Here is a 12,818-nt window from a genome sequence, read left to right on the forward strand (position 1 = left end):
GCGGTAGAGAGCACTTTCTAAATGTTATACTATGACCAAGGATAATTGCAATGTCTATTAAAAGTAGTCCGAAAGTCAAGGAGTTTACCTGACAACTAGTTTCTAATCAGTCATTATTTTTAAGTAAACTTTTACTGCCCAAAAAATTGTTTTATGGTTTCAGGTAACAAGTTGCTCCTGGGATCCAAATTTTGGAACCATCGAATTCAACTGTACTTGGTGCACCTCTCACTAGTGAAGCAATTAAAACAATCCTTCGGAAGAAAGCACAAGATTTCAAAACACTGCCTTTTTTGGGGCCCGAAAAAAAAATTGTCTCAGATCGACTCGGAAAATAATTTTCTTATAGAATGTGGCCTGTAGAATCCATAATTTCAAACAGTTCCAAGAGGGGGTACTAGTTTGAAAGTTACAGCCCTTTGAACTTTCTTTCGAAATTGGTTTCTAGCCTATAACTTTTGATTGAGAAGTCTAATCGAAAAAGTACGAATTGTTTTGGATTCTACGCACCAAAATTAATAAGAAAAAGTGTTTTCCCGAGAAATTTTGGTGTAGTCGATTTTTGGTAAAAAAGGAAGGTTTATACACTGATTTTCAACTGACTCTCATCACGTCTTTTCTTACTCCCTTCGGACTGCGCTTTCTTCTTACTTCGAGCATCCATATCCTTACTTTCTTCGATGTTCACCTTCTTGGAAACCCACAAACACCTTGAAGAATTATGATAAAACTCTCTTGAAGAAATCCTAAATATTCGCCTTTCCGATAATATTTGGCTACAAAGTGGATTACCTGTAATAGATGACGGATCAGGAGTTCCATATGCCATTGATATGGTATTTAAGTTTCTCCTGCGCATCAATCCTGAGGAAAATAATTCCACCGCACACTGACATTATAGACACAGATGTTAACAATACTATTGACTGTCTTTAAATGTCACTTTACTGACGAGTTTTGTATTAAATTTGACCGGAAATCGTATTTTAATATAAAATTTCAATCTTTATATATAACTTTTGGTTAATGTCAATCTGTCAGTGATGACAAGAGTCGCTATAGACGTTTAGCAATGTCACAGATGCGGCCGGTAAAGTGACAGGTGGCGGAAAAGTAGTCTGATCTGTCTCTGTCATGGAAACCAAACTTTCCTGACAGAAAGTAGGCATGAAAATGAAGGTTTCAGGACGATTTTGGGTAAAAGTTTATTTTTATAAACAATAGTGATATGACGTGACGACACGTTGACAATTAGCAAATCTCTCTATATTTTTTTTAACCAAATGCCATCTTTAATTACATTCTACATTCATAACAATGTAGCAACGTCTCTTTCATCATAAAATTTGATCCGTTATACAAATCATCTTCAAAATCTAGCATGGCGTTTGTGTAAATGGGGTTGAATCTCGTTTGTAATTCTAACTTTCAAATTTGATGCAAAAACGTTATATTGCACACCAAGTACCTTTATACTTCTTGCATTTCACCCTGTCTCTATTTTTGTTCTCGCCTCCATATTTCCATAGTGACTGCGGTATTATAATTGCTCGTTCAACATTTTTCCCTTGTTCCCTTGTTAATAACTTAATAACGTCTACTGAATATAAAGGTAAAGAGGGTTAAAAGTACCTAAATCGTTCATCATGCCCCCTTTTTATTAAACAATTGTATTAACAAATCCAGACACCGTTTTAACACTTTATTAACTGAAGATAAAAGGAACATATAAATTAGGAACGCCATAAAATTTGGTTATAAATTCTCCTTATTCTCTAGAAGAACTAATAAACCAAATCTTTAAAATGATAAAGTGCCTGAGAGTTTGATATGGTACTACGCTGATAACATCTTAAATAATTTCTCTTTGGTGCTCCGCTTTAGATCAAGGAACAACATTGCAACGTACCCAAAGATAATAAATTTTTGTTAAGATAAGATTGAACTAACGGGCACTGTGTCTCTTAAAGAAACACCCTATAAATAAGGGGAATAATATCCAACAAAATAAAATAAATTGCCCTATAAAACGGAATCTCTAACCGGAAATATTTTACTCTTGTACAAACTGAGAATTATGCCATAAATTTTAATAGCATATGGTCTTGTGCAAATTGAGCTTTAGAGGAAAATTGAAATGGGAAAAAGATGGCCCATTAGAAAACGATAACTCATTAAAGTTGTAGAATTATTTTAAAAACTGACATTTACTCAAAATCCGCATTGATTGAACCTCTAACGCACCTTGTAAGTTTTATCATTGAGTAAGAGCTTTCGGTGGTTTTATCTTAACTTGGGAAACTGTCTAGGCATTGCTATAAAGGGGTGGATGAAGAATGCGATAGTTTTGACTACATGACACTTAATGAGCCCTAAAGTTTGATTACTCCCTCACTGTGAACATTTCCCCACCATTTTCGGTGACAGTTGGGTAAGTGCAATTAAACATGAAACGCGTGATTGGTCGGAAATACGCATACATCTACCTAATTATCGTCAAAATTGAATCAACTGTAAACGCTTGAAGGCTCACACGACGAAATATAAATTAGAAATTTCGAACCTCCTTTCCTTTATTTCAGTACCTAGCGTTAATTAACATTTGTTTTGAATCATAGAGCCATCCATTAATTGCACCCTTTAGAAGACAATTGATCCACCCTAGGCGGAATTGAAAGAAAGAAGTTTAACTAATAACATAAAAACCTCATTCGCACTTTTAATCCTACAAGCAGGCAAAAGCAGAATATAAGAACAGCACGTAATCCAACCCACTACATAAAAATGTTAAGAATACGCCGAAAACTCTTTTAAGCTAAAACAAAATTGTATACTGCATCCCTTTACACGTTGAAGTGGATGAAATTGGTTTCATAAAAGTTAAACTGCTCAACTACCTACGTTAGGAAACATAAGCCCTTCTGTTTAATTAATTTCGGAACGTGCTTTTATGACAGTAGCGCAACTTTTTTTGGATATACCGATACCAACAGGGATTGTTTTCCTAAAATTATTTTTCTTATTTCAGATCACCACAGAAGACGTAAACATCGGGTGGCGAGCGGAAAAAGAGGTAAAGTTTATTTTTCATTATATTAGGTTTTGTGGTGGGGGGTCTGTATTTAGAAAGGAAGGAAGAGTAAAGATAAACGATCCTACAAAAAGAAATTAGCCAGTCATAATAATTGGTTGTTCACGTGGTGATTGTGCACATTAGACATGTTAAGCTCTACGTCAGGTCAACAATTTTGGTTTCGTTTGATTCTCCATCGCAAATTACGTGGTCGGTAATTTCAAAGAAGCAGCTTTTAATCTCGTTAATACTATTTAATTCGAGTCGTCCATCATAACTAGCAAAGGCACTTTAGGCTGATAGGAACAAGCACAAAGCTCGACCTTTCACAATTAAAGATCCCAAGATAAACTCACATTTGTTTCCACTAATGGCCGAAATAGAGAAAAATGTTCTTTTTTGTTTGAAAGTTAACGTTAAAGTTCTAATTGGAGTTTAATAACTTGTATAATTTTCAAATATTGCTAATTATTTGATTATCTTAAAAGCGTAATTTGTCTACGGAGTGCTTAGGTACATTACGTAACTTGTAAACTTTCCTTCTTTCGAGATTATAGTCGCAAACTTTCTGTATTTGCAAATAATTACCAAAATCTGTCGACGATCTGAGAGCACGACATCAAGGACTTTTGCAACTTTAAGTATTATTACAAACAAAATTTAATTACGGGTTTTTAATAGGTATGTATTACTTCTAAAAGATATGTAGGTACCTATTTTTCAAGAATGCCTGGACTACATTTACTTATAAAGGCAAAGTAGTAGCAATGTTGCCAGGAATATTTTAAATGAATATAGTAGTATAATGGAACGATTCTATGGGCGCCCACCGAACCGACTGCATTCTATCCTATCCTATCTTTTATTGGATTTTATTGGATCTTTTTGTGCTGAATTTTTTGATTAACAAATAATATCCAACTAAATTTTGTGGCCGTATCTGTAAAGTTTAATCTACTTCAGTTCGTCAAAATATTTCTTTGCCACGTCGAGACTCTGAAGTAAGACATTATTTTCGATTAACGGGAAAATTTCTTAAATTTAAATTCTCAATGGTTCTATACACCTCCGGATGGGAAAAAAATATTCTACGAGTTCACTTCATTTTTATATACCTACCTATATCCTGAACTTTTATCCATGCGCTTAAGTTTGAAAGTTGTTGGGGCTTTTGTATGACGATTTATTAATTGAACTTCTTTTCTGATTTCCTTCACTTCTGTCCGTACTTACCAAGTGCCACTTTAGAATGTTTTTCTTTTTTTGTATTCAATCATGAATCATATTCTAGAAAATATGGAGTAGAACCCTTCCTTATATAGTTTAACGTAATCTTCAGTTGCAGTAACTACATATTTTGATTGTAAATAATAATTCTTTATACTTATTTCTGTTTTCAAAGATGCAAAAAAAATATTTAATAATACCAATGCGTTATACATTTTCAAAATTATTATTTTTTTGTAATCATAAGTTGGTAATACAATATTTTTGGTTGGCAATATTAGTGTGTAACGATACCAACTAAAATAGCACTGGACACATATTAAACATTTGACATCTTGTGTAGTTTTTAAAGAATTACGTACAAAAGTCAACAATTGTAAATTAGTTGTTTTTCTAATCATGAGGTGGTAACACAATAATACGTTTCGTTGGTAACATAATTTTGTTACTACTTCTCACTTCTGAAAAATAATTTGATTACATTATACAGGGTGGTGACTTGCGTAACGCATCATATGGATTTCAATGTAAAATTCATAACATGCGATTATTGGCTCCCCAAATTATTTTAGAGCAAAAATGTATTCAAGTTTTTTGTAGAAGAATTTTTTTTACGCCAATCAACCGTATTAGTTTTCAATTTTTTTCATATAAAGACGGAAAATTGGAAAAATACAACCCGCATCTTTTTCAATAATCTGCTATGCCATACGATCTAGATACCCCGGATATATGTCTCAATTTTAAATGTCATTATTAAGATTAACCCAGTAATTGTTTTTTACTTTCCTTACTAGGGAGGAAAATTACATTTTCTTCACCCTTTTTCGAGACAAAAGTAGTTTTTTGCTAAAGTAGTTTCAGAAAAAAACGTTTTCGCGTGCATCGAGAATACATGCGGGAACATTATCTTTTCACACAATGAGTACAAAAAAACTACGTTGCACAGAACCGATAGGTTATCGTCCGCCTTTTACATTAATATACTATCTTTGGAAAAGAAAATTAGCTTTCTACAACAGAGCCAGTTTTTCATTCAGTGGATTGTCTAAAATGATTACCCGGTTCACATAAAAATTGGTAAATATATTGTATAGAGGAATTATTCATTTATATTTTTATATTGTACCCTTATTCGACTCTCCGGTTTTAACCATATTTAAAAGTAGAAGCTGTAGATTATTTTTGAATTTTTCAGAATTGTATATATCTAAAGTCAAAATTTTCACGTAAAAGACTTTGTTAGTATCCGAGTTTAATTGAGCTATTTGGACAGGTCTTTATTTGGGTGGCTTAGTTACCATTTGCAATATATAATATATTTTATATAATATATGATATATAATATCCTATCTTAATAAATGTACTTAGTTTATACTTCCATCATTCTCTCAACTCTTATTTAGATCGTACACAGTGTGTTGTAAAAACTGCGTATAGACTTGCATGTCTCCTAATGATACAGAGTCAACTTAATTTTACCAGAAATTAGATTTTACAGAACTGTTTCTGCCGAAGCAAAATACCTATCACGATGATTAACTGACATATACGGATATAACGGTCTACTAATTCAAATGGAATGCGTTTCGTTATCATGTTTCTCCTTTAAAACCAGAACCATAAACAAATTTTCATTTCAATGGTTTTGCAACGAAATGAAATGGAGATATTTATTAAGAGAATTAGATCACTTTCGGTATTGTATAATGTGATAAATGATGGCTATGTGTTGTACGTTCTCGAAAAAGTCACCTAAGCGACAACGGGAGCCGACGCAAAACTCCGCAAAGATAAATGAATCCAATGTGTATATTAATGACCACAGGATCTATCACCCGGAACCGTTATTTCACCGTATAAAATTCGAATATTTCCTTCACGAAAGGTAACGTAAAGATTTGTGATTTCTATGTCTATCACGTTCAGAAATTTGGCTTTTTTCTCTCGCACTCAAACCCTCGTCATATGAATACGAGTCATTGTACAAGGTATGAATTTGAGAGTGTGGAGACACACTAAAGGCTATAAAATTATGCCTATGGTACGTCAGGACATCATTTTTTAAAGGCGAAGGAAAAATACTAGCAAATTGGACAGCAAGCATGACGTTTACCGAAAAAGTACATTAGGAGCAAGCAGCGGAAGATTAATGAAACGTATAGCATAAGAAGATTATACATTCTTGGAGCAATATACCTTTCAAAAACGCAAAGAAATTGAGTTCGTTTAATGCTAAATAAACCGTACTAAAATTCTGTTTGTATGCACATTTTTGTCTTTATTGCCCGGGTGGTTGTAATTAGAGCACTTCGCATTTATAATTGCAAGAACAAGTGGGAGATAATACTCGTATAATTCAACACCCAATTTCTGGTTTTAAAATTACTGTGGTTACTGTTTTTTCTGAAAACCCGCCGCGTAAACGGCCATCTATCTCAGGGATGATAACGTATAACAGAGCATTAGATACTCCACCGTTACTAGTTTGTGGGGCATATAAAATCTCCGTAAGCTTCCTCGGGTCTAACTAAAAAATGGAGCGCCACTCAGTTTCTGATTGGAGCTTCCTCGTATGAAACTGAGAAGTATTCGAGGAGCGACAAAATACAAAAGTTCCATTTTCCCGCAACAAAATAATTGAGTGATTTAATTAAAATTCCCAAAAAATGTACAATAATTAGTCAACTTGTTACAAAATTAAACTTGACATCCCTATTTAATTCGTGACAAATAGAATTCCTCGAAATGTAAAATTATTACGACAAAATGGCGGTGATAATGAAAGTACCCCATACACTAAAAGAAGAAATTGCCAGCATAGGAAGATGGCTCTGTTCCGACGCTTCCAGCAATCCACATTATACAAAGAAAATAAACGAGAAACCACTCGGTAATTAAAATGATGTTTGGTTGGGGAGCCAAAATACTTGTACTCCGACCTACGACGATTGCGTTAATTACGTGTTGCAATCCTTGACGGAGAAGGCACAGTCAAATTTATACACCACCAAAATCAATTCAATCATCCATCAATAGGGTAGTGAAACTAAGTACTCTCCTTTCACTAATGACTTTGAGAATTCAAAGAAAATTAGCATTAGTGTTGTGGTGAAGAGGAATTACCCACTAGTTAACCTACTTAATTGATTGAAAGAAAGAAAAGTTAACATAAATAACCCAATTTCGTTATCTCCGTTGAAAGTCCTGTTGTCTCTAAAGTGCGGTCATTCTACACACGTCTACATTCCTCAAATTATTATACGCCGGATAGGATAAAATGCAATGAACATGTGCCAATGATAAATAAAATAAAGTATTTGAAAACCAAAACTAGATCTGAAACCCTCCAAATTAATAAGAGGGTTATTTAGGAAACAATAATACTAATACAGCAACGGTTGAAAATTAAACTTTACTAATGGAGAAGTAAAATATTAAGAAATGGAAAGCATCACAATAACTGTTTAATTGTGCAAATTTTCCCTAAACCATCGTCATATCTTCTATGGGTTTCCGAGATCCCCAGGACAGACAGTCTTATCTTGGTCACAATACATACAAAACGGACGTTTCACCCCAAAGAAGATGAAAAGGGATGGAGATTAAAGCTAGCTCTAAAATTGGCACATCTCCTCAATTCTTTAGGTTGTTACCTATTTACCTCATGTTAAGCCGATAATTGTTGATTGTTGACTGGAACGAACGTAATTTGTTGATATAATTATTCACATCTACTAGTAGATACCACGGAGATTTTATATGGTCAAAATATCAGAACCCTATTCAGACTCAATCCACGGTGAGGAGTTTAAACTACTTTACTAGGATTATTTTGAAAATTTATTATTATTATGTGCTTCAAGCTGTTTCGAAAACATCTTTAATAAGGGAGGCAGGAGTTTTAGATCAACTTTCGATTTTGTTTTCATGGAAATCTGTTATAGCAACAAATTTCCTTAGATTGTACATACAGGAACTGAAATGTTTCGATACTAATATTCAAACGAGTGTGAATTACAAGTCTTCCAAGAAATGGAAAACATTTTGCCACTTTTATTTGATGCGCCATCCCACCATTCAAAGAACTGATTACGAGTCAGAAAGAGCCGACATTAATAAAATTCGCCTTCAGCTGTCACTTTGTGCATTAACTTTTCTAATGCGACCGCTAATGTATGTGCCTATCGACTGGTTCTTAAAACGAAATAAGTTCCTCATGTTATATAGAAACAGAAAACCTCCCCCGAAAGAAACATTTGATGGCAAAACTTTTGATTAAATTTATAAGAGGAACTATTGTTTGAGAGTTATGGCGTACGAACAAAAGGTAACAATTAAAATCGAATCACGCTATCAACATACAATATATCGTCCATTACGAAGGGGAAATTATTTTTTAAAAATACTATCTCATTTATTAAACCTGTGTATACAAAAAATATTTTGAATTACCTAAACATAATCCAAAAAGGACTGAAGATCGTATTTCAAACAAGCAAAGTATATTATTTATGTATTTTAGCGCGAATATTGCGGAAAAAAGAATTTTGCTGCATCCCTTTATCGATTTTCTATTGGAGAATGTAGGTAATATAAATTGTGAAAGACAAAATGGTCCATTATCTTAATATCGCCTGTAACAGCATTTATGTACCAATAATAGATTCGTACTTTTATCTATTATCCATAAAATGCGATAAAGAGGAGTAGCGTAAATTATTGCACGAATAACAAGGAACGGGTCACGTTGACTAATTTTAACCCAAAGTTTCGATTATCTCTTCCGTTAATGAATGTAAATTTTAGTCAATAGTCAGCACCTTAGCAAGCAAGAAAAAATGAGATAAAAGGAATGGAAGGCGTGGGACAGTACCCATCCATTTTCGCTAATACTTGCTTTTAAATTGTAATTAGATGTACATTTAAGTTCAAGAAAATGTTCGTTTAATGAAAATTTTAAAATTCGATTAATTAAAGGCAGAAGATCGTGTCCTGTATCATTTTAGGCGTGGCAGCAGTTCCAACGAGAAATTGGAGAGGATAAATAAGATTGCTTAAATAAATAATAATGATTTAATGTAGAAATTTACCTCTTTGTGTATTGGATCGATACTATCATTAATATCAAAGAAAATGTTTATTTTCTGTTTCTTTTTTATTTATTTACCTACTGTAGAAGTTTTGCTTACGTTTATTTTGTGAATGTCAAGTTGGTAAACATTGATTCAATAAAAATTCATTTCTTTAGTATTTATCTTTGTTCATTTAGTTCTATATTACATTGCTCTAATTGGTAATTACGGTCCCTTCTGTGACGGGCTCAAGACGCACTAATAGTCACGGAGCGATAAATTCTGTTGAAAAGGTGGTGAAAAATGATCTAGTTATCAGAATAGCATAATATTTGCCCAATCGTTGCTACGTTTTTCCCTTGCAGGACTGGATCCTGTATGTGGACATCTTTTCAGTTAGTCTTTGAACCCTGAAAGGTGTAGTTTTTTAACTATACCTGTAACCTGTGTACGGAAAGGGTTAAAGGTGCGTAATTTCATGTAAATATAACTTTCGAATAATTTAACGACGATCTAAATTTTAATGACATGAACATTTATATTATGATTATACTACTTGCAAATATTATCTCTATTTGAATTAAACAATATTAATTGAAAGGAATTTACCTTGGAGTGCAGTATTCCGATACTGAGTTCGCACTTTGTATCGATTTTTAGAAACGGTCCACTCATTATAAGACCGAAGTGTACCTTTCTTTTACTAAGTAAAAGTTTCCCGCTTAAGTTGCATATTTCTACATATTTCCTCTGTCAAGAGATATCTTTGACTCCACGCCAGAACGCTTTCTTTACAAGTTAAAAACTAACCTTTCCTTTCGACCCCTCATTAAGCGATTTGCCACGCATTACTATTAGTGTTTTTGTTGCACATCAAATTCTGTGTATTTAGTCATGATATGCATTAAAATAATTTATGGCTTCGAAACCGTCAACGCCAATATTTTTTTCCTTAGAAAAACTGGTTTACATTTCAACTACAGGATCGGCAATTTTTTACCATACTGTAGGAGGTAATAGTTATTTGTTTCATTAGTACAAAAAATGACAGTTTTCGCTGACACATAGAACATATGATTTCAAGAAAGTGTTTGCAAACTAATTTTTCGATAGCGGTTAAGGTAATGTCGAAAGTAAATTTGGTCATTTAGGTACATTAATGAATGAAGCAGGTACACAAATACTTTGGGCTTTTGGTACATTGAATTTTTAAGATGATTGATATTAATAATTTGGTGATTTTGCCAAAACAGTAGGAGTACAATGGAAGAAAGTTTTCGGAGATGTACATTGATTTATGAAGAAAGCTATTCCGAAAACGGCAAGGGTACAATAACAATAAAAAACTTTGGTTATGGAGTACATACAGAGCGTAAAAACGGTTTACACGCTATAGGAATTTCAACGCTAATTTTTATTTATATNAATAATTAGGGGGGAAAATATTTCAATATAAAGAAATTACCATTGAGATACTCATGTAGAAAAAACCAATTCTGCACCCTGTAAAATTGAGAACCATACACATTCGTTCACTTTTCGAAAAATACATTTCGACAATAAACCTGCCATCATCAACGACCAACTTTATCTTCTTTTAAATAAGGTTATATTTCCTAGAAAATCGATGATATTGGTAAAAGTTTACACGTGTTTTTAGCAGCTCGATAAATGGATTGTTAACTTGGTATATCAACAGAAACACAAAAAGGTGTAAAAAATATTTGATCAGTAGAGTACCTGAGTTATGATTCTTAAAATACTTGTTTTATTGGCAGAGTGGTGTATGTCCAGTATTCTTGTATGACCTTTAATTCCGAAGTGTTATCCGAATATGATGTGCTACCAAAGTATTAACAAAACTCACAAAACTAAAAATCCCAATTGAGCTAAAATGTTCCATTCAGAAAGCACAAATCTTTATACCACATCCACCATATTCATCATCCTAGTACCCCCCTTATTCACACTTATTCACGTCGATCCGCATTTTAGCAAGGAGATTATTAAATCCCACTTCAATTTTGTATACGTGCCATTCCGTATTTCGCTTAATTGCACGAAATGCATTTACGTATTCGCCTGAAACTTCGACAGTGCCTTTTACGGTAGAACAGAATCCTATAGCGTTATTATTTTGAACTTCTAGCGATCCATCTAGATGCACTCGTAATTGCACGCCCTATTTAATGCACCTACTTTCAATCTTAATTTTAACAAACCAAACTACTGAGATGATTCTATTTGGATTGTTGTCCAAAATCCAATTGAAATTTTAATCTGCAAATCAACATGCGCAAATATGTTGAAATCTGAGCTTCTAGGCATTAGCATTTTGTAACAGTTAAATGAATAGAAAGTATCAAGTGTAATTTTACCCACATAACTATGACAGGTACTTACTAAATATAACTTTATAAAGGAATGACCACTAACACTCTTGATCCCCCTATCCGGACCTATCCGATTATGGTTACGAATTTGCGATGGCAAAGTTACGCTCATGTCATTCTCTTCATCAATTATTCACCTTTCTAGCTTCTCATAAATTATTCTCTTAGTTGTAGATGGCCAAATGTTATCATGATTTGCCATGGGAAACTATTATTGAAAGGCTTAAAAAAATAATCGATCTCGTCTTTATAGCAATTTAGTTTTGGAAACAAAACGGTGACAAAATGAACTTTTGCGGAAATGTAAAGCAAGCAGTTTTACATAGTAACTAGAAGATCCGCTTCCTAATTTTAAGCTAAATCAAGCCAGGAAGCGGCTTCAGAGCGCATAACAATTTGTTAAAAATTAAGGTTTTAGCGCGTTCCTGTTTCCGTGTTCGGTTATTGCTTTTAACACCGAGAACTAGGTTAACGACAGTAACGTCGAAGTAGATAATGCATAAACCACGCCAAACTTTGTATTCTAATTTTTATATTAAAAACAGACTACAAAATTTTGCACTTACACGCCGATAACAGACCTTTAGAGCGTCTATTGTACGGCAGTGATGAAAAATGATTAGCGAACTTACATTTTTCTACCAGAAGGTTCCTTACAAAAGCAAATTAATGTCCGTTGACCCGTTTATAAATGATTGTGTCAACCGGCTGTGGCTTTTCAGAAAACGCGGAGATTCAATTTTCACCCCCGGTTTCTTTTATTTTTATTTACTGCACAAGTGCTTGGTGGACTTGAACGAGCTGTGAAAATGGCATTCCTTCTATCGCATTTGAATTTTCATGGTCCTTTGTATATTTCATGTCCTTGTGATCGCGCAAGCTTTGGCTGGTAATAAATTCCTCTCTCATCAATCGTAAAGAATGGCGGGCAATCTCGCGGTTAGTGGAAATTTCAATTTTATTATCAAATATAGAATATGTCATACAGTTGAGCGCGCCCATTTCTATTCTTATTTGTGGATGGTATACGCGGTTATGCGAGAATATGAA

General features: G+C 33.6%; 1 protein-coding gene across 5 annotated transcripts in view; it reads left to right on the plus strand.

Annotated features, from left to right (window-relative positions):
* LOC116161903 (hemicentin-2-like) overlaps positions 1-12,818 on the plus strand; it is an 83,825-nt gene that overhangs the window by 9,466 nt on the left and 61,541 nt on the right. For all 5 annotated transcript variants that reach the window (XM_031475393.1, XM_031475396.1, XM_031475395.1 and 2 more), the window contains one exon: positions 3,029-3,073. In XM_031475393.1, coding sequence (XP_031331253.1) covers positions 3,029-3,073 — 45 coding nt within the window. The remainder of the gene's footprint in view (positions 1-3,028; positions 3,074-12,818) is intronic.

Source organism: Photinus pyralis, unplaced genomic scaffold (assembly GCF_008802855.1).
Source record: "Photinus pyralis isolate 1611_PpyrPB1 unplaced genomic scaffold, Ppyr1.3 Ppyr1.4_LG10, whole genome shotgun sequence".
In the NCBI taxonomy this organism is placed as follows: domain Eukaryota; kingdom Metazoa; phylum Arthropoda; class Insecta; order Coleoptera; family Lampyridae; genus Photinus; species Photinus pyralis.